The sequence below is a fragment of the Parastagonospora nodorum genome (assembly GCF_000146915.1).
Source record: "Parastagonospora nodorum SN15 chromosome Unknown scaffold_6, whole genome shotgun sequence".
NCBI classification, from domain to species: Eukaryota; Fungi; Ascomycota; class Dothideomycetes; order Pleosporales; family Phaeosphaeriaceae; genus Parastagonospora; species Parastagonospora nodorum.
In genome coordinates, this window is record NW_001884554.1 from 432,462 (window position 1) to 453,496 (window position 21,035).

At 53.6% G+C, this 21,035-nt stretch overlaps 9 protein-coding genes across 9 annotated transcripts; 3 read left to right on the forward strand and 6 right to left on the reverse strand.

Annotated features, from left to right (window-relative positions):
• SNOG_04294 (hypothetical protein) lies at window positions 1–1,483 on the reverse strand (the record flags this gene model as incomplete). Its single annotated transcript, XM_001794659.1, has 3 exons — window positions 1–604; window positions 706–999; window positions 1,223–1,483. Coding segments are annotated over 3 exons (1,159 nt in total), but the record flags the coding sequence as incomplete, so codon positions are not given.
• Window positions 1,484–3,268: 1,785 nt separating this feature from the next.
• SNOG_04295 (hypothetical protein) lies at window positions 3,269–6,301 on the reverse strand (the record flags this gene model as incomplete). The annotated part of the gene is made up of 3 exons (XM_001794660.1): window positions 3,269–4,035; window positions 4,060–5,464; window positions 5,612–6,301. 3 exons carry the CDS (start codon window positions 6,299–6,301, stop codon window positions 3,269–3,271), a joined length of 2,862 nt encoding a protein of 953 aa, XP_001794712.1.
• A 1,971-nt stretch (window positions 6,302–8,272) lies between these two features.
• On the forward strand, window positions 8,273–9,718 carry SNOG_04296 (hypothetical protein; the record flags this gene model as incomplete). The annotated part of the gene is made up of 3 exons (XM_001794661.1): window positions 8,273–8,663; window positions 8,705–8,999; window positions 9,046–9,718. 3 exons carry the CDS (start codon window positions 8,273–8,275, stop codon window positions 9,716–9,718), a joined length of 1,359 nt encoding a protein of 452 aa, XP_001794713.1.
• A 1,768-nt stretch (window positions 9,719–11,486) lies between these two features.
• Window positions 11,487–12,272, forward strand: SNOG_04297 (hypothetical protein; the record flags this gene model as incomplete). The annotated part of the gene is made up of 1 exon (XM_001794662.1): window positions 11,487–12,272. One exon carries the CDS (start codon window positions 11,487–11,489, stop codon window positions 12,270–12,272), a length of 786 nt encoding a protein of 261 aa, XP_001794714.1.
• A 502-nt stretch (window positions 12,273–12,774) lies between these two features.
• On the reverse strand, window positions 12,775–12,945 carry SNOG_04298 (hypothetical protein; the record flags this gene model as incomplete). The annotated part of the gene is made up of 1 exon (XM_001794663.1): window positions 12,775–12,945. The coding sequence occupies one exon, from the start codon at window positions 12,943–12,945 to the stop codon at window positions 12,775–12,777; it is 171 nt and encodes a 56-aa protein (XP_001794715.1).
• A 592-nt stretch (window positions 12,946–13,537) lies between these two features.
• SNOG_04299 (hypothetical protein) lies at window positions 13,538–13,744 on the reverse strand (the record flags this gene model as incomplete). The annotated part of the gene is made up of 1 exon (XM_001794664.1): window positions 13,538–13,744. The coding sequence occupies one exon, from the start codon at window positions 13,742–13,744 to the stop codon at window positions 13,538–13,540; it is 207 nt and encodes a 68-aa protein (XP_001794716.1).
• Window positions 13,745–14,386: 642 nt separating this feature from the next.
• SNOG_20039 (hypothetical protein) lies at window positions 14,387–14,662 on the reverse strand (the record flags this gene model as incomplete). The annotated part of the gene is made up of 1 exon (XM_001794665.1): window positions 14,387–14,662. One exon carries the CDS (start codon window positions 14,660–14,662, stop codon window positions 14,387–14,389), a length of 276 nt encoding a protein of 91 aa, XP_001794717.1.
• Window positions 14,663–15,322: 660 nt separating this feature from the next.
• SNOG_04300 (hypothetical protein) lies at window positions 15,323–17,881 on the reverse strand (the record flags this gene model as incomplete). Its single annotated transcript, XM_001794666.1, has 1 exon — window positions 15,323–17,881. The coding sequence occupies one exon, from the start codon at window positions 17,879–17,881 to the stop codon at window positions 15,323–15,325; it is 2,559 nt and encodes an 852-aa protein (XP_001794718.1).
• An 898-nt stretch (window positions 17,882–18,779) lies between these two features.
• SNOG_04301 (hypothetical protein) lies at window positions 18,780–21,000 on the forward strand (the record flags this gene model as incomplete). The annotated part of the gene is made up of 4 exons (XM_001794667.1): window positions 18,780–19,286; window positions 19,331–19,563; window positions 19,619–20,766; window positions 20,792–21,000. 4 exons carry the CDS (start codon window positions 18,780–18,782, stop codon window positions 20,998–21,000), a joined length of 2,097 nt encoding a protein of 698 aa, XP_001794719.1.
• Between the last annotated feature and the right edge of the window lie 35 nt (window positions 21,001–21,035).

The window sequence follows — 21,035 nt, forward strand, 5'->3', positions numbered from 1 at the left end:
AGAAGCCCGTGGGCCAGTTGCGCGGACCAGACGTGGGGAATGACCTCGGCAGCGACCGAAGAAAGTGACGCTGTTGGGTCCGAACTGGTGAAGAAGGAGGATAGGAAGTACATGGCCTGGAAAGCGTGGACGTGCGCGGGCTCCTTGTAGTACTCGAAGTTGAAAGGGCCGGGATGACGAAGAGGATGAAATCAGCGAAAAACCCGACAATCATCATCCACTTGCGGCCGTAGAGCTTGTTGTCGATGAGCAGAGATGCAAGGTAGTATCCGCAGAGCGAGACGCCGACGTTGATCAAGTTGTACAGCCATCCGGTCATGACAGAGTTGTTGTTGGGGGTGATGACCTTGATGAACTCGTTCTGGAAGAGCTTGTTGCCGTAGAAGAAGACATCGTTGGCAAACCATGCGCCAGCGGTGGCAATGAGACGGGGTCCGAAGTAGGTAAAGGTGAGCTTCAAAGACTGAACGTCGTAGCCAGTGACCTTGGACTTCTTCTTTGACAGCATGAGCTGCTTGGAAGCAGACTTCATCTTGTAGTAACGGAAGTAGACGAGCCATAGCGTACCAACAGCGGGGATAGCAAAGGAAACGCGGTAGGTCCACTGTGCCACAGTCTTCGAGTATGGTGGGTTTGCGCCAGAGTGGAAGATCAAAAGCAAGACGATGAGGGATTACCTGGTTGGCCAGCTGACCCCATCCTTGCATCAAGAAAGCGCTCGTGACCTTTCGGCCACGGTGCAGACGGTCGTTCCTTGGTCGAAACCTTCCCAGATCCAACGGCATTCTCCATACCGGCTGTCGCAGTCATGGGGTATTCACCGCCGACACCGATGCCGTAGAAGAAGAGCGCCCAGACGTAGCAGATGACCCAGCCGTTCTGAGTGACACCCCAGGCGGCAGTCAGCATGAGCAGACCGACGAACATGATGACAGCATCTTTGGATGAGACCGTGGCGACGGCCCAGCCAGTCACCGAGGATACCAACGAGAATTTGACCTGCCTCAGTTAGCATGATGCAACTTGAGTAAGCACAGAGAAATACATACCGACAATGATACCGCAAATTTCCAGGTAGTCAATAGCCTGCGTCCAAGTCTTATTGCAAATCTGGCTTGTTTTCCAGCACCTGGGAAACGCAGCTTGAAGCAGAGGCCTGACGTTTCCAATCGAGAACAGAACATAACCCTCGAGGCCAAGACCCGCACCGGGGATGACGCAGGTCCTGCAAGTAATGCCTCATAGGCTCGAGGGGATCTTTCTTGAACATGGCCCAGAAGTAGCTGGCCTCCTCGTGTGCCTCCTTCTTGTCGACGGCGGTGACGAACTTCAAGCGCTTTCCAAGAGGCATGTCGGCCCAGTACGTTCCGGTCGCGTCGTACATGTCGTCAGGGTGGAGCAGGGCGTGGAAAATGCTCTGCTCGTTCTCGCTCATGTCTTGTCGGATATCCAGGTCCTGGGTAGCAACATGTTCGCCAGTCATATTGGGTCCATGGGGAGCAGCGATGCCATAATCCCGAAGGGAATCAGCGCCGCTATTTTGTGCAGCCATATTTGGCGACTTGCAGACTGAAGCCGCACTGTGAGATTCCGAGTGGATCGGAGTTTGATGCTGCAGCAAAATACCAAGGGCCGTAGATGCAGTTTATAAATGCTTGTGCGAGGGCCAAGCTTAGTGGGAGAAGATGTCGATTTTTGCGCTAATTTCCTACCGTGGTAGATCGAGTCCGTGGCTTCGGGCTTGATGACGTTGGTAATGGGTGCACCCTTGGAGAAACGGTGTTGTGGTCTGCACGCAGAGTCCCAAAAGTAATGCGGAGCCGGAGCACGTTTGCTGGAAATGCTCCTGAGTGGCCAGAAAATTCAAGATGGGCGGCGATAGTGATAGCGTGGGAATACTGCCGAACCTTCCGATGACAGCGTGAAATGTCTCGGAATGAGGCGTTATGCGTGGGTACTGTGCAGATCGAGCTCGTAACGTGCGAAACGAGATCTCGACGTAGAGGCTGAGCTCGTGGTCAGGAAGGAGCTGGCGTTGGGGGATGGAGCACAAGCAAGACGGAACGAAGCTGCACATGTCAGGAAACCTTGGTTCACGGGTTTATATAGCGAAAATCTAGGGTTCGCAAGATCTTCTAGCGTACAGACTCGCTTCCCACGCCATTTGCGAGCTCAGGTTGTAAAGTTTTTGCACGTCCCCACCCAATTCGGCAACTACTCACGCGACACTGACCATCTTGCCATGCTCGCCCTGTCTAAGCCGCTGGGCTAGCACAAATGCAGGCGGATATGCATGCAGAGACATTCTTATTACTCCACAAGCGGCAACGCGCTTCGTTTGAGCCGTCTTGGATCTGGCAATCCCCCAGATTTCGCACATCTTCAACTTTACACGTCGTGAAGACTGCCAACTCCTGGGCGCCGGCCAAGTGCGAACAAGCCGCGGACAAGCAAAACCAAGCACCCACTGCCGCGCACGGCGTCATAACTCACCGTCCGTGCCGTTTCGCCTGTGTTCCTTCGCGCACACCGGCGTGGGGAGCATCAAAAGCTCGTCGAGAGGATGAAGTTTCACGCAGCCAATTAACTTCGACTAGACAACAACGTGCTGGAGCGAGTGGCCAGAAGCCGACTCCGTTCTGGCCGAGCACGACTGCGCGGGCCGGGATGTGGCATTAGCGCGGCCATCTTTTGCGGAGATCCACCACGGCATCCTGGCATCGTCGAATTGCTGATATGCGTGAAGTGACATCGCGCGTTTTTATCTCCGGCGCAGGCTGCTGTTCAACAACTCGATAAGGGTATGGCAGAAGGCGACTTTCCGACTTTTACCACGGTCATCCTGCCAGAGGACGTGCTCGGCTCCTTGTCTCCTATGCTTTGCAGGATTACATTGGGTCCCTACACTTTGAGCTCATCATGCTAAGACTTGACATCTCCATTTAACTCCCATAAGGTCCGAATCTATTCACATCCACGGCTTTACTTACGACACATGATTACGGACTGGTGTGGGGAGAGTGAGAGGACGCGTGCGTGCTGACGATTATTAGGTATATAGCTCTATCTGATGAGTGTTTTGTACATGAAGCCATCCAGTGGGTCGTGCTTATTAGAGACGTCTAGAAATCGTATGCTGGCGGGAAGAAAACATGATAGGTATGGTGCTGGTGGAGCCATCTGAACGTCTTCGCACCGCTATGCAAAACGCCGTCCAATGCAATGAAAACATAGGAAACCCGTGGAGAAAGCCGTCCAATTGGACCATTTAGCTCAGCCAATTCTGCCACTGACAGCGGCAGCCTCCCGTACCTCCGTCAATCGGCCCCGTTACGCTAGTCTTGCCCTGCGTACCGTTGACCAGGTTGCCACCAAATGCCCGATCTTCGAACTGAAATGACTTCTTTGAGTCCTTGTTCTGAATCGTGCCGTCGCTCTCCATCTGATAGCAATACAGGTTCTTCTTTGCGGGATTTCCTCCATGTCGGTCGAGCGTGACCGTCACTGGGTACGGAAATGTGCCTGGTCGTTTGGTGGAATCTGGTCCACTCTGGGCCGAGCCCTGTAGTAGGGGTTTGCTAGTCTTGCTGCGTGTCCAGATCTGTACTAGGAAGCGGGTCTCGGAAAAGGTACATCGAAGGCTGGCCGCAGACTTTGCGCTGCCTCCGTCGACATCTGCAGGGTTACCTCCGCGGTTGGTGCCGTTGATTTGCTTTAGGAAGATGGACCGATCAAAGTACGTGTAGAAGCCGTAATGCTCGTTGTCAGCCCCACGGTTATACAGTCGGAGAGGCTGCGCTGAAGGTAGTGGAATGAGGTTCGCTGGAGCAGCAGTCCCGTCAGAGTCAAGCATAGGAGGTGGTATCACTGCTGTGATGTTCGTCGGATCATTTGCGTTAGCACGCTTGAGCTTAGCCGCGCTCCTCTTCGAGTCCTGAAAGCTGATGAAGAGTGGAGTGTCTTCGCCATCAAACGGCGCCATGTTCCCATCAGTGGTCTGTCCCAGGAAGCTCATGTCCGCATCGCTCGGAGGAGCTGGAGACGGAGACGGTAACGCACGTATCTTGAGCAGTGATCGAATGAAGGCACCTGCGGACACTGGATTGGCAGCTCTCTTGGTTGGAGATGCCTTGGTACCATTGTCGTATGTGATCTGAATCCTAAAGTTTGGTTGATCTGGCTTGTTTGGCTTGATGGACTCCTGTAGCTCTTTTGGCAGTGCGCAGCTCCACAGAGTAGTTGGTGCAACACATCCGCTTTCCTCCTTCACCGCTTCGGGTTGCGCGATAGTTGATATGCCGGTAGGGATGGGAGGGTAGTTTGGCAAGTTCAGCCATCCTGAGTTCCCAGGCTGATCTGGCTGGGCGCCTGATGATCCAGGTGTTACAGTGGGCGCGTCATCACGTCTCCTAGTCAGAACAACGGTCAATGGAATGAGTATCGCAATAAGAACGAGAAACGTGAGACAGCAACAGCAGCCCCAGAAGCACCAACCCTTCTTCTTCTTCTTTTTCTCTTCGTCCTTCTTTTGCTGTTTACGCTTGCCGAATGGCAGGAAACTCATCATGTCGCAGACTTTCCTGTGCTTCTTCTGCTTCTTTCCCTTGAGCTCATGTGTCGACGCAGGTGAGCTAGCTCGGCTGATATTATCGTAGCTGAAATGGGAGCTCTTGATTGCGTGAGATGGAGGAGGTGCAAAGACTGGCAAATTCTGTGGAGAACCATTGGGTCTCGAAATCGGCGCTGTTGTGTTGTTCGCTTGCGTTGCTGGCGAAGACGTGTGACTGTAGTGTCCCACAGGTAGGCTGTTCGCATTGCCATAAGCCGTTTGAGCACCTGCGTTCGCGCGGCGGTCTTGAAGTTCGATGTTGATATTGATAGTGCGAGGCTGCTCTTCTATTTGTAGCGGCATGAGAACTTTGGCAGGTGAAGGAACACCTCGATCGGACGTGGATTTAGATGTCTGGTTTTGTTCTACCACGACGGAGTTGTTCACAGTAGTGTTTTGTGGCATCAACGTCGCCGACGCGTCGTTTGAAGTGGTGTTCGGTAACCTGGGCGTCGAGTCGAAAATAGCTGCATGACTGTTCGCGGGTGACACCTCTCGCCTTATACCGTAACCTGCAGGTACACTCGGGACGGTTGGCGTGGTCTCCTCGCCCCGTCCGGTAGGTGGGAAAACCGCGGTATTAGGTGTTGTCACAAACGGCGTTGTGATGAAGTTCCACCATCCTTGTGACCGACGTGGAGTTGGAACTAAGGATGTGTCAACGGCTATCGGTGTGTCCAACGCCCTCTCCCGCAATGGTGTTTCATCCTCTTCGAAAACGGTGCCCGTAGACATTATCCGTTGGTTTCGCTTCACATCGTCATCCTCTTCGAAGGCGGTCCCGTTGGAGTCGAGTGTATCGTTCCTGTTGTGGTTCGGTGTGCTCGCCGCGTCGTCTTTCGGCCTCGGCATGACCTGTATACCCGATGCGCTGGTCATTCCAGCGGGCAAGGCCGGGACAGGTGGAGCAGAGGGGTCGGCAGAATGCCCGTTAAACGTGTAGCGGGAGTATGTACTCGGAGTATAGTCGGACTCAGTAAAGGGCGTGTCAGGGGACCATACCGACTTCATAGCTTCTGCTGGAGTAATGATAATGCTGGGAGTGACTAAAGTGGCGTCGCTCCCCGATCGCATACGGGCCCCGTTGAATGAGCTGAAATCGGAGACGCTGTCTGTAGGGACAGAGATGCCTATTGGGATGCGGCGATCCCAGGGTGAAATTTCATTCCACGTGTTGCTGCCTGGTGTCATAGAAATCGCTGTCAACATGTCGCTGCCGTCCACACTTGGCTTAGCTCGGTGCGTTCGTCCTGGTTGCGGGGTGCCCTTCGTTATTCCGAGACCCTTATTCCTGGTGGATGCTCGTCCAGCGCTGAACCAGCTTTGCTTCCTGATGGATCCGCCACTCCTCATCTCCTCCTGAGGAAACACTTGGTGTGGTTGAGTACCCCGGTGCCGAGCGAAACTGGTGTCGACTGTAATGCCGGGCTTGCCCTGCCTTCCAAACATGTCCCGCTTCCGGCTCTTTTGCCGGGACATGCGTGCAGAGTAAGACTTCGAGCTCCGCTTCGTGATTGCTCGTCGCACGGCTTGCTGGGTGCCGCTGTCCCACTGTCTGCTTTCTTGACCGCCATGTTCGTCGTCGAACTGTGTGTTGAGGTGTACCAAGATGTCCTCGTCGTGGGTGCCATGATGCTCGTAGCCGTTCTGTGCTGCGGGTGGCTGAGCACGACCGCTTCGTGTAGTATTCATAATCGTTTTCTTTCAAGTTGCTGATCTGGTAGGGTGGCAGTGGCGGAAAAGACTGTGTATAGGACGATGCTAATCAGGGAAGCATTTGATGAACAATGCTTTGTGTTTGACACTGTACTTGAGACTGAAACAAGATTCGTATGTGATTGTGCTTTGTTCTATTGTAGGGGCTCGAAAGGTATTATGCGGGTGAAAAGCACACGTGAACGAATGGAAACACGGAAAATCGTCGAATGGTATAGGAGCAAATAAGGAGAGAACAACGCAAGAAGCATGTGAGGCTTTGCTCGCAGACACGCGACCCCAGGTATTTGGACAACCTCTCCTGTGGCCCTGCCGCCAAAGTACCATACCGCATACTGTATAGCTTCATCATACAAGGTGCTACCGCATCATTTCATTGGTCATAAGCGCCTTCACGTTGCCTGAAGTGATGGCCTGGTGGTCCCAGCAAGTGTTGACGCTGGACGGGGAGTGAAGGTGATTGGACGCACGCGGCAGATCTGCTGGTTAGTCGGCGCCATCTTCCCTGGGTTGAGGCTCAATAACCGCCCGGGATAGGTTGGAGCGGAATTGTACAACGCGATGAGAGATCTGAGACGCTCAGAGATGGAGCTGGACGTGGTGGCAGCGCAAATGTCTGCGTGTACCAATGAGGTGGACGAGCCACGCGCTGAGGTCTGTCTTGGCGCTGCCTCGTGCCCAATCGATGGCGGCTCTGCGGATGGGTCGCAATGCGACGACTTCAGTGGCCGGACTCTGGCGGCCGTGTGTAATGAAGTGGAGCATATAGTTTCGCTTGGTTCTTCGTGAGATGGGAACAGTTTTCGATGCGTGCCTGTCGTTCTGATGGAGGGTTGGATATATCACGTGATATTCACCACGTGCCCGGGCCCGCAGACAGGTGGTCGACACGTGCAAATACAAACATGTGATCTGGACATTAGATTCTCCAGAATTGCTCCGTAGGCGCGGAGCACTTGCAAATCAAATATGATTGTTCGTGTCTGGGAGCTGTGAAACGTAAAGGCAAAGATTACGCTTTCGAATGTACTGGGTCGTACCTAAGTACTTCGTGTGTCATGCGTCCGACGCGCACAGGACGGAGTAGTAGATGATGCCCTGCTTACAGGAAATCTTCCGCCAGACAAAGCTACACGAGCTTTCAGAAAGCTGTCGAACACGATCGACGCTTGGAACCATGCAAAAGGCAGAATCATCACGAGGCCTGGATCAGTATGTAGCAAGGGGCATTTGCAAAGCTGGATACAGGAGGCCAGTCCCCGGGTAGCGTTGCCCTATAGTCTTAGTCAGGGTCAAAGTCAAATGCTCGCATTCTTCCCAAGCAGGCGCCAAGACACGCTCGAAAAGGAAACGACTTATCGAGAGACTCCTTTTCAATCGGCATCTCCACCGGCCTTGCATATCGCTGAGAGAAAGCCTGCAAGATCCCCTACGTCGACCATCCTGACAGGTGCCAGTGAGGACAGCAGCCATCAACGTTGCACCGCAGGATATACCTTCTCCCTTCCGCTTCGGTGCGACGCTCGCGCATTGCCGACCGAGAAACAAATCTTCGGCCAGCTGTCCTTTTTGCGCTGCTCGCCGGGCACATTACTGCTGCAGTGCCACGCTTTCGATATTGCAAGACGCTGCCGACCCCATCTCGGCTGCCAAACCCCCGTCCTGCGGCCTTGACGTCGCAAACCCACGCGTAGCGGCGTTTTCCTGCACCTGCATTCCGCGCAGCCTTCCCGGCCACGATAAGTCACGCTGGCTTCCCAATCATCTTTCCAGGCTTCGAGTGGGCAACGTCGCCGGCGATCCTCTGCCGCCAAACAGCCGCCCAACCTCAATCTCAATCTGCCCGAGGGTGCAGACGCACGCAGTCGACTCGGGACTACCAGCGGCTCCACGGGCCGTCCCCTGGGCGAAGCCCTACCTACAATTCCTGGCACACCTGGCGTCGAAATGTCGAGGTCGCCGTCGCCCCGCCCTGGGGGATGGTCGAGTCCCGGCTTGAGCACACCCTATGATGGCAGCGGCCGCACCAGCCCGTTCGCGAATGGCTCGTCTTCGCACAATGTCACATGGGCATCAGCGCAGGCGCGGAGCGCAGAAGTTAAGAGCAACAGCGGCTTCAACCCCAGAGGCCAGGGCTTCTTCACCAAGCACTTCCGGCGGATTTCGACGAGCCTGCCCATGAGCTATGGCGACAAAGAGAAGGTTGGGCGCGGGCGATACCAGAATAACAAATTCATGCAATTCCTCAATCGCATTGCTTGGAACATATGGCGGCTGAGACGCTCGCTGGGCGTGGTGCTGTTCATCGTCTTCAGCATCATCATGTTCTACGTGACACGTAAGTCAATCGAGGACTCCGCGGTCCCCAGCTACTAACAGCTCCAGCCCTGCATCGAATCTACAGACGATCCGCCATTGGTGGCGGCGGCAGCAAGTACGTCGTCATACTCGCCGTGAACCAAGGAGGAGGTGTTATGGAGTGGAAGGGTCCTCGCGAATGGGCCATTGAGAGAGACAGTGTCAAGAACAAGAAGAAGTACGTGAAGAAGTGGGGCTACGAGCTGGAGAGCGTCGACATGAGCACCAAGAAGCGCTATGCCCACGAGTGGAGAGAAAGCTGGGAGAAGGTCGACACCATCCGCAATGCCATGCGGAAGTACCCACACGCGGAATGGTACGTTTTCGAATATTGCTTGACTACCCTTGCTGACACACGACAGGTTCTGGTGGCTGGACACCAACACCTTCATCATGGAGCCATCCAAGTCTCTGCAGAGCCATATCTTCAAGCGTCTTGACAAGATCACCTACCGCGACATCAACACATACAACCCGCTGAACATCACCCACCCTCTTACAGACGATTATCTCGACCCCGAAACACGCTCGCCAGTTGGAGACGGCAAAGTCGACTCAATAAACATGCTCGTTCCTCAAGACTGCGGCGGCTTCAATCTGGGCTCATTCATGCTGCGGAGGAGCGTGTGGACTGATCGATTGCTAGATATCTGGTGGGACCCCGTTGGCTACGAGCAGAAGCATATGGAGTGGGAGCACAAGGAACAGGACGCCTTCGAGTACATGTATCAGAATCAGCCCTGGATTCGCCCGCATGTCGCCTTTATCCAACAGCGACAAATTATGAGCTTCCCGCCAGGAGCATGTGGCGAGCAAGGTGACAACCCGAACATCCACTACTCAGAAAAGGAGAGAGACTTTTTAGTCAACATGGCAGGTTGCGAGTGGGGTCGCGACTGTTGGGCCGAGATGTACAACTACCGCCAACTCAGCAACAGACTGAACCGCAACCCTTGGGAGAAGTTCAAAGACGGGATCAGCGAATTTTTCGAGAAGAAAAAGAAGAAGAAGGAGGAGGAGCAGAAGAAGAACTGAAAAACGGCGGCACAATATGAACGAAGCGCACGAACATTGCGACACGATTTCCTGCAAGTTTTGAATCTCCTTTGAGCTATTTCTCATGCTCATGATTTCGGCAATACCCATCAGCGTAGACCTCCGAGGGCTTTTTCGCTCGAGAGTGCAGTCCAGCAACGCTTTGTATTATATCTGAAAGCATCTGGCAGTAGCTGTGATTGGCATTTGTTCTGCATGTTGGCGGCGTTCACACTTTGGCAACGACTAGGCACATCAGAAGATTATGGCGCTACGTCGGGATTTGATATGGGAAGGACTCGTTTGTTTGAATTATGTTCAATACAGAAACATGTAATAACCTACGCTTGATGAAATGCAGCTGACGTGAGTGAGGACTAAGATCTGCCTAAGCACATCAGAAGGCGTAGGGTACGGGTACTGCTCGAGCACGCAGCACGACGAATAGGCTGCATCCTTTGTATGGGAGGCACCAAATCAGGAGCAGGCGACCAAAGGGTAGCGATATACATGTCTCACGCACAAGCAGGTGAGCACACCATGAAGACGCAAGCCTCGTGTGAAGGCACGCGTGCGCGCTATGATTCGCCCATGAGCATACATCCACCGCCTTAAATCCGCGTGACCCAGATCGGGCTCTGCATGCGCCATCACACGGGGTCCAGCAGTCTAAGGACAGAGATACATGATCCCTTGCCTCGACCCCAATACAACTCCGTTTCCCACTCTCGAAGTCTCCATATCTCGCTGCACCGTTGTTCCTTGGGTGCCAGTGCAGGACGTCGACGTTGACGTGTCTTGCCAACCCCACCAATCGAGACGGAGCCCCCACACGTCATTACCCCGTGCGCCGGATCGTCGAGCCCCAGCGACTTGTATAGCGTCAGCGAGTCGCGCCACGCCATCCCCATCTTATCTCCAACTTGCAGCCCTCTTTGCGGCCGCGGTCGAGTGAAGGGCCAACGTATCCCATCTGAAGCGGTCCTTTATTAGGTCTCCGTCTTCCCACTACTTCGAGACACTACCTCCTTGTTTGGACTTGTCACGCCTGGACGCGCAACGTGAACAAAGAACAGAGAACTGAGATTGGGACGCGCCCTGTCGGTTTCCACCTGCGCGCAATTCCTCCACCACGAGTCTGATCAGTGATTTGGGGCGGAAGAGAAGGCCTCCAGAGAACAACATCGCAAGAGCTGTGATCGAATTTGAAAAAGTCTAGTACAGCCGCATCATGCATGACAACCGTCCACCAAGGGGTCCTAGACAGACGGGACGGTCTTCATCGTACAACCAGCCCATGGATTCCATCGCTTCGCCTAGCAGACAGCAACACTCGGAAGGTAGGTTTTGCTCAGTTGTTCTTCCTGCTTCCTCGTAGAGGCAGCCGATTCCTTCAAAATCAGCTCCATCGAATGCATGCTTACATGTAATCTTCACAGAATCATGGGTAGAGATCGGATCAGGCCCTTCGTCAGCCTCACTGTCCTCCGCCACTGACGAGATCATCACCACTGGCCTCACAGTCCAGCACGACTCGAACCTACATCGGCGGCCGAGGCGCGCGAGAGGCGGTGGTCAGTTTTCGATAGGCACTGGACATAGGGTATCCAACGCAGGAGGCAACAGTAGTCAAGAGGAATACGAAGAGAGCGAGAGTGAATCGGACAGGGTCATGACGTCCTCGAACGAGGGTCTCGGTCCGTCTCCCCTCAGGCATGAGGTCAACCGCGCATCTCGAAGCCCATTGTCAGTTACTTCGTCTGAGACCATGTCAGAAAGGGAAGAGGATGATGACGACGAAGACGAGAACGCAACGGCAGTGAACTACCCAAGATCACGCCGGCAATTTGAGCCACGGCCAAACGCCTTCTCGCACCCAAGCAATCAGCAGCCGATACGCTCACAGTCCGCCACTGTCTACCCACCTCGCCGAGGCCCGACACGGCCATCGGCATCTGTGCGACAACAGTCGTACCCCCAACATACCCCCATCGGTGCGGCACCAGATCACGATGAAGCACTGCGCGCCAGTCTGTCCACACTCCTCTCTGCAGCCGCTGCTGTGCGAGGCCTCCCCAAACCAGGCCAGCCTCGTACACAGCAGCACGGATCATCTCGCATCGACCCCACAACACTTCGCCTCGTCCCCGAGTCCGTAGCATTAGGCGACGTCCTGGAGGAGTCTTCTGTTGCGCCTTCTTCACCAAGCAGCAGTCCCTCTGAGAAGTCGAAGCGCAAGGAAATTCGAAGTAGCAGCAAGGACCGTCGCAACGTGAAGAAAGCACGAAGAACCGGCCCCGTCATCGAAGAAATCAGCCCTACGCTGCTCACCTGGGTCGTGTCAGCTGGTGTCGTGGTCCTCGTGAGCGCCTTGAGCTTCTCGGCTGGCTACGTCGTCGGGAAAGAGTCCGGCCACGCCGAAGCCATGAACCAAATGGGTGCTGCTGGCGCCGAGGCGGGTAGTTGCGCACGCGAAGCAGCTTCCGGCGTGAAAGGAACCGGCTTGGGTCTGCGCAAGCTCCGATGGACCGGCGGTGCTGGCATCCGAGCTTGATATCATGATGAGTAATGGGTAACGTATGACTTCTTTGGCTTAGCGAATCATTCAAATTGGGTATTGAGCGAGCACACGTGGGATAGCATAGGTGGGATCATCGGCGTTCGTTCATTTCTCTTTCCATTGTTCAGCGCTTTATGCTTCATGCTTCGGCTTCGGCATAATGATAGGATGGGATATGGCGTTGGCGGGCTTCGTAGGGTAGCATTGTAGAGTTGTGGACATGAATCCATTCAAATTCAAGACATTACCAGTAAAGTAAATTGACCTTTTGATTTCAAACCGCCAGTGTGCAAGCATTCGAGAAGGTGACGTGACACGCCACCAGACACCAGACGGCCGCCAAATATTCGAAAACATCCCATGCACTGCAATGATTCCAATACCAGTCCATTCCTTTCGCCAAATTAAAACCCACTCCATCGCACTCCAGCTATATCTACCAGATCATGTTAACTTCCATCGCCCATCCCGAAGTCTGACACGCACTTACCAGCCTCTACTCCTCGTCAACCACGACGTGACCAGGCGTGTTCTCGATGCCGCGCGATCCCTTGTGCCTACAGCCCAATATGCCAGGCGAGCACCCCTCCCGACCGTTGGCCTGGATGGTGGCGGCGAGGAGGAAGAGCATGATGATGCAGATGAGGGTGGGTGTGGAGATGTTCATGGTGGCGGAGTTGGATGACCTGGTCGGGTTGGTATGTGAGAGGCAAAAGAGGGATAAAGACTGACTTTTGAGGTAGATATTTCTGTTCAGTCGTGATCGGTGTGTAGTCGTCGTTGTTGTTATTAAGGATGGGTTCAGTGTGGAGAATTCGTGTACGTAGATATTGGAGAGGTCTATGCAGAAAACACGTGTCGCCCCGTGGCTCGGGTGAGATTCATGAGCGTTTGCAGCTTTCTTCCGATAATTAGAGAGGCCAGAGCGGTAAGATTGCGAGTGTGGGGTTTCGTTTGTATGAGATAGGTCACTTCAAAAGAATCTCAGCGTAAGCGGAGACGAAGTAGTTGTTAAACGGGTTGCATTTGTGTATGTCTAGAACCTCAAATTCGAGAATCAAACAGATCCTAGCACCCCAGAGCCTGCATCAAACTTCCTGACTTCCCACCTGTGTCCTTCCAATTGTTTTGTCGTCTCTCAATCCATTGCGATCGATATCTGCTCCCTTCACCTCAGCCCTGGAGAGCCTGCCGAAACAAAATCAGCCAAGTCATAGACGCCCAAAAACGAGGCTACTGACCACGTCATCTCCCCAGTTCTACTCTTCGGTGTCTTCGACAGTCTTCACCTTGGCAGCCTCGCTGGCGTAGATGAACTGGAAGCGCTTGTCTTGCGCCGACCCGGAACAACCTTCACCTTGGCAGGACTTGAGCGGCCAAGGGCATGACACATGCGGTGGGCATTTGGCCTCGGTGATCACGCCCAAGGCGACGGCGATGATCATCACGGTGAGGAGGAGCTTCATTTTGGTAGCTGCGCAAGTTAGTGGTGCGGCGAGTGCGCGGACAATGATAATAGACTCACAAGTAGATGTTTTGCAGGGCACTGTCTTGGTGCTGTGCTTGAAGTAGATGGGACAGTTTCGTCAGATTTGTGTGAGGGAGTTGGTGGGCGAAGCTTCAAAGGTGGGCTATGATGTTTTATATAGTAGTGGGTACTTGCTAATGCGGTGAGCGGTGAAAAGCCGTGGTGAAGTTGCGTTTCTATTGTCTGTGCTGAGCACTAATGCTTTGACACTGTTTGTTGGTGACACGAGCCGTCTCCCAAGCGTTTGTTCCCTTTGACGATATCGGCTTCTGCATAATTAATGATTAGTACCCATGAAGTGTTTGGCCATCTCTGTTTCATTCCGTTGTCACTATGTAAACGCTGCATATCAGTACTGCTATGGTGTTGGAAGAACGGTGGAGATAATACTGCATCGTATTGTTTGATGTCTAGATATCTGTGAAGCTTTGTATGTGCGCGGTTATCTTCCAGTGGTATATCAGTGACAAATACTGTCATATTACTGCCATGTCGTCGACAGACTACCCGCCTTGCCTGTACAGCGTACCCTAGTTTTTGAAAAGAGATGACCTAAAACTGAAAGGACAATTCAAAGATCCTATGAACAAGCTTCATAAATCTGAATCCGCTCTCCTCTGATACTTTCTGTCAGTTGGCAAAGTGATTTATCAGGAGGTAGTGACTCACCATATACTCCTCGGCACCTAATCTTAGCAACTTCAGTCTCATTGGCCTCGAAGCTCTCTACGATATTTTTGTGCCAAGGGAAAGTGCGCTTCTTCAAGTGGTTGCAGACCTCGGGTGGACAATGGGCCTGAACGGTCATGGCGAAGACGAGGGCAGTCACAACGATGGCGGTGTTGAGAAACTTCATTTCGAAGTTTGATGGACTCTATGAGGTCAGCTAAGACTTTGTGGCCACCAGGCAGCGACAAAACTCGTGTCAGCTCCGCATACGCGCGAAGTGATCTAACAGTCTTTGAGAGCGCACTAAAAAGCGTATAGAGAAGCCTAAATATGTTTAGTGCTGCAATGTACTTTGCCTACTCTTGCAAAAGTTTTTGAATACAACCAGACTATATTTCAACAGTTCTCGTTGGGTAGAGGAGACTTGGAGTCTTATATATCTGCCGGTCGGACTTGTGGAGGCGCTTGGTCTACACTTCATTCCAGGAGACCTTGTTTCCTAGGCTAGATCATTCTCTAAGCTAAGATATCTCTCTGCATATTTCACTTGGCTGTGAATACTGTAGATGAGGTGGCCAACGAGATGGCTGACCCCGATCGGTGCGTCGTGGGTAGCAAGCTTAGTAACACATTCAAAATAATTTAACGACAACCATACATTGCATGTGATTAGCAACCCATAACTTGCGGGTTGCCCTAGACATGAACAATATCTGGACTCTTGGTAGACATTTTTTTTTACCGATACTGTGATATTGTACATGATCTATAACCTCAATCCTCTATGTCGTCATCACTCAACATCAGGCTCGCGCCCTTCTCGACCAGCCCAGGTATTGCTGACTCTTCATCCTCCATCTTCGCCGCAATCCTTACTCTCTTTTTCTTGGGCCGATGGTCCAGCAGGTTTGTCAGTGGCCCATTGCTCTTGCTCGCCTACGCCAACTTCCTCTAGATTGTCGTCCTCCTCATCTGGATTGCCTCCGACTTCACTTCCCGTGAACATTGTGATTTTCTCTATCTCGCGAATTGTAGTTGCGGTGGATGGTGGTGGCATTCGAGATTTACGCAGTATGGTGATGAGGTATGGCAGACGTTCGAGAAGCATCTCATATCGTGCGGAACCGCCACTACCAAGGAGTACTGAAGGTGGTGAGTCTTCAGATGCAGAGCTGGAAGCTGAATTAGCTGGATGCTGCGTGAACGATGCGTTCTTCCTCCATGTTTCGACACCACCAGGGGGTACTGAGAACTTCGGTGCCACAGAATCGGGTGTCAGAAGGTCGCCGCGCTGAGCACGTGACACCCACATGTCCAGTAAGTCACTGATCTCTTCCTGCTGCTTCCAGATCCGCAGCGAGGCCGGATAATACATGACGAATGCGCTACCTTTTGACGGACCGGTTCCCGCTCCCTGCCCCTTGGCCTTCATGCCCATGATTCCGGGTGGCGGCTGCAATCGTTTGACAGGACTTGGCAGATTGAAAAGAAGACCGCGTACACTGGTTTGAAAGCACATTTCGTCTTGTCGCAGATTGTCTGCACTCGTGCTTTGGATGTTGCGTCTACCAGAGCCTGCACCGAAGCGGTCCGGTGAGAGCAAGTCAGCGTCTGACAGTGACTCTATGCATCCCTCTATCGACTCCATGGTTTCCTCGTTATCCGCACCACCACAAGAAAGCACGTAATTCTCATGCAAGGCTGCAACGAACGTCTGAGTATCGGTACCCAGCTCGTCGATGAGCGTGTCCATGTTGACTTCGGACGCTTTCGGTCTTCGCCGTTCAGGGAACCAATTCGGTGGTTGCAGCACGGGTGCTTCTGTGGTTTCGGGGAGACGCTTATTATAGACAACACGTCCGACGGCATGAAAGATACCCAGAGTGCTTTCGCGCTGTGTTACGAGCTCGAGTGACTCTCGTTCCATCTTCGTTATTGGTACGTCTTTCGGCCCCTTCTTCTTTGCAAAGTTGACTTTTGCGCCCCATCCCTCAGCATCGTCGCCACGCAAACAGAGGAACTCTAGGGAGGATGCCGCGCTTCGGATGTCACCTAGCTCCGCGAGCTGTTGTATGACTTGAGGGCCAACAGTCATCCTTCGTCCTGACTTCCGTGCTTCCTTGATCACCATGAGGTCGAGTGCCTTTGTCATGAAAGTGGCCGCGATAGGATTGAAGTCGATGACAGACACCCCTGGATGTGTCAAGATCTCGGGTCCTAGCAATCTGTGCGCAGTAAAGCTATCGGCAGCGGCCGTGTTCGTGGACAGCAGGGTCTCTGAGATGATCATGACGATGGGTGTTACTGACTGCACGGGGTCAACTTGACCCGAGAAGAACGCAGTAGCCGACATAGTATTCGCAGCGAGATAGTTGAGCACTGAAGATCGAAAGGACTGTACGGCTGAGGATGCACGAGCGAATGTATTCGGAAATTCCTCTACAAGGACCAACTGTTTTTGCCTGCTGCCAGAACCGCTGGCTGCCGGTGGCGCAACATTCCGTGAAGGCTCATCGAATACGAGGCTGCCAAATGCGCCAGCTCTGCCAACAAAGTCATCGAATTGCGCAGTGGCTGACATGAAGCCTTCAGGGCCAGCGATTGAGCTCGTAGGATTCTTCCACTCATGCATATCGATCCCTAGCTCTTTAGCAAGTAGAGACATGGTTGTGGTCTTTCCACTGCCAGCGGGGCCCTTGAGGAGGAGCAATCTCTTGCGCCCTCGGCCGCTGAAGACATCCTCGAGCCATGTTCTGACGTCGGAAACTTTCTTCTTGTGTACTGCCAATTCTTCCAGGGAAGCTGGGCCGTACTTCTCAGTCCACGGACGCCTATCTATCGTATCCTCGCGGATGGATTGGGAGGAGGGAGGCGTGCTGTGAGGCGTGCTACGAGCACCACTTGTTGTTCGCAAGAACTTCTGTCTCCCTTTCGCAGCAGTATCGTTGCCTGCAGCGGCTCCGGGATTGGCACGTTTACGGACGGGTAGCGCGGTGGACGGCTTCACAGAGCGATCGTCGCCCGAGCTGTCGAAAATGTCGTCTACATCTTCGAGCGGTGTGGCAGCCTTCTCGGGACTTGGTGTGGGCTGGAGCGACCGGGCCCGGGGCACATTGCTGAAGAAGGATGTGATGGGCTTGTGTATTGCCTTGGGCTTCCCGGGCGATTTCTTGGGCTTCCCAGGCGATTTAGCTGGAGATTTCTGGGTAGATGGTGCCGGGTTTTTGGGTGAAGCTGCACGTTGCGCCCTGGTACGGGGAGCGTTCGCTTCTCCACGCGCCCCGTCGGTGAGGCTAAGTAGCGTGCCCCTCTTGGGCCGCCTCAGAGGCGGTGAATGTGATGCATCCTCTTCAGAATCGGACGAGAGTACGACCGGCTGCTTCCGCGCCGCCCTCGGCTTACCCATTGCAGCCCGAGATGATTGATCTGGGCAATTTTCGTCGGCAAATTGACATTCTCAGGTTCTGCAGCCAGTTGTGGTCGAGGCCGTAGCAGTGGTCGCAAGCGGATGTCGTGCGTCGGAACGTAAGTTTAGCCGGCAAAACGACACGCGCGGTCACCTGACTATCTACGATGTCTTAGCCGCAGATCAGCCCCCAAGCCGTGCGTCCAGTAAAGTGCTTTCACTCACCGCTGCCCGCATCGCTACCCGCTCCCGACGCTAAGGCGCCCATTTCGAGGCTTATGCGGGCCGGAGGCGTGCATACGCCTACGTCGCACCCGTGGACGAATCGAAAGGCGACAACGCACGTCTTGCATGCAGGAGCTCAAAATTTCATCACGGCCACAGTCATCGCGTGCCCATATTTGCTGTCCCTATCTTCAAGTATAATACGATTCACCTCTCCAGATCACTGCTCACGATCTTCTGCAGTGCTAGTCGTCCTCGTGGCTCAATTGACGAAGAATGAAGCAAGCTCTGCGACTGAGCAGACTCCACGTGCTGCAAGGCTAGAGATGAACGCCCGAGGCGTCTCACTTGGGGGGGTGGGCATTGTAGATTAGTTCGCTCAGTCCTCGATGAGCTGGCACCTCCCTGTCAGCGTGTCATTGGAACCAACCTGCGTTTCTGACCCGTGCCATCACAATGCGCAGCACCCCAACCTCTGTTCTATATAGCGCATAATGCGCGTGTTTGTTGTCTTGTACATGTTCTCCCATCATTGTGCCACGCAAGCAGGCCGACAGCCCTGTCTTCGCGACTGATTGAACTTTCTCTTTAATGGCACGTAGTGGTTGCTAACAGTGCTCGGTCGTTCAGTCGCGTTCCAAGGTTATAAACAAGAATCATCTTCGTTGTCAAGATGGCGAAGAAGAAGAACAAGAAGAACAACCAGAAGCAGGCGGAGGTTGCTGCTCCACCCGAGAACCTCAAAGCGGTCAACAATACAGCGACGGAGGAGTCACCGGCCAACGAAGAGACTCAACAACTGTCGCCCGCACCGCCACTCGAGCCACCCAGTGACGATACCCCAGTCGTCGACTCCACATCTGTACCTGACCAGAACCTCGAATCGACCCAGGATACACCTAGCGAAGACAAGTCATCGATGCTTGCTGACGCTACTACTGATGGCGAGAAGATAGAGTCAGCCGAACCTGATCACGTGCACACCGACACTCCCGTGCAAGACGCGGAGACGGTAATGGGCACTGTCGAATCACAGCCCGAGCTCCCTGCAGAGGAGAACGAACCTGAAGCAGACTCTTCTGACCCGATCCCTGCAGCAGATGCAGATGTGGACTCTGCCGACCCAGTCCCTGCAGTCGATGCGGAGGAGCTTCCTCTTGAATCCTCGGATGATCAACAGGTTCTCTCTGCACGCCGATTGAACCTACTGAAGAGGTACCACAGCCCGTATCGGATGTTGTGTTAGACGAAGAAAGTCAAGTGCAGCTAGCTGAGGATCAAGAAGCTCCAACATCTTCGACGGAGCTGGACAACGCAGAGACAGAGAATCAGGCACCTGAGCTTGATGAGACAGCTGTCGACGCGCCAGACATTGTCAATGCGGTAGATAATGCCGAACCGGAGGGTGTCGTCACATCAACGGAGTCTGCTGAAGTAGAGGCTGAAGAACCATCTGAGTAAGTACTTCCTTCACCACCACTGGGCGCGTCTTAACTAACTCACCTCAATCAGACATGACCCTTCTCTAGAATTCATCAACCAAGAGGTCCATGAAGATGATGCACTCCAAGCAGAAGCGCCAGAAACACCTGCAGCGGAGTCATCTGAACCTCAGGTCGAGCATGCTGAGGAGGCAGAGCCGGTTGCAGAAGGACTAGCTCAACCGACCGAGGCCCTTGCCGATGTCGAAGCACCAATTCAGTCTGATGTGCCTTCTTCAATGGCTGAAGAACCACCAGTGGCCGAGATGGACGACGTCCACCAGGACGAAGTCGCTCCCATGGAGGCTCCAGAACCACCACCCACAGAGGACGAAACCCACACTACTCACGACTCTGAGCTACTTATTTCAAGGGATGTCGAGTCTGTCAAAGCCACTGACGCGGCCCTGGTTGAGGCAGAATCGCCCCTTCCCGCCAAAGAAACGGCAAAACAGCGACGCAGACGCCTTGCTGAAGAGGAACTGGAGCGTGAAGAGCAGGAGAAGCTTGACCAGGAAAGTTTCGAACAGTATCGGATCGATCAAGAACGCCTAGAGATGGCAAGGCTGGAGCAGAAGAGGCTCGAAAGAGAGAAGATGAGACAGGAGAGACTCGAGAAGGAGCGAATCGAGCAAGAGCGGATCGAGGAAGAGAACCGACAACAAGAGAAGCTTGAAAAAGAAAGAATTGAAGCAGAACAGCTTGAACAGGATAGACTTGAGGCTGAACGACTTGAGAAGGAACGGATTGAATCCGAGAAACTCGAAGCGGAAAATTTGGAGAGGATAAGGGCTGAACAAGAGAGGCTCGTGAATGAGAGAATCGAGCAAGATCGCCTGGAGCAAGAAAGACTTGACGAGCAACGCCGCAAAGATCAAGAACTCGAGAAGCAGAAGCTCGAGCAAGAGGCGGCTGCTGCTGCTGCGGCTGCGGCAGAAGAGGCCCGGAACATGATCCTCCAAGCCCAAGCTGAAGCAAGCCAGAAAGCCCTGGAACAAGAAAGTCTCAACTCGGTATCTGCAGAGAACGCTGCAAGAGAAGTCGGTGAGGAGCCTACTACACAGTCTCCAGCCCCTTCTGCTACACAGGTCAAGGAAGTACTTAAAGCTGTCCCTGAGCCAGCACAGCTGTCAACTCCACCCCCAGACGGCTTTCCGCAGCCACCTGTACCTGCCAGCGGTATGCGAACCAGCAACCCGGGCAGCCGCTTGCCAACTCCTGCTGCATCGGTGGGGCGTACTAGTTCGCCTCGTTCTGTCGCAACTGATGCATCCAAAAGCAGGGCGCATGCATCGGAACATCCGCCGTCTCAAATTCACCCCGCACAGAGATCGGAAGATCTTGATCATGGAGTTCCAAGGAGACATGCATCAAATTCGCCAGCCTTGCCAGCGCCAAGACCGCAAGCTGTGAGCCAAATCATAGAAGATAACAGGCCGCCAGCACCG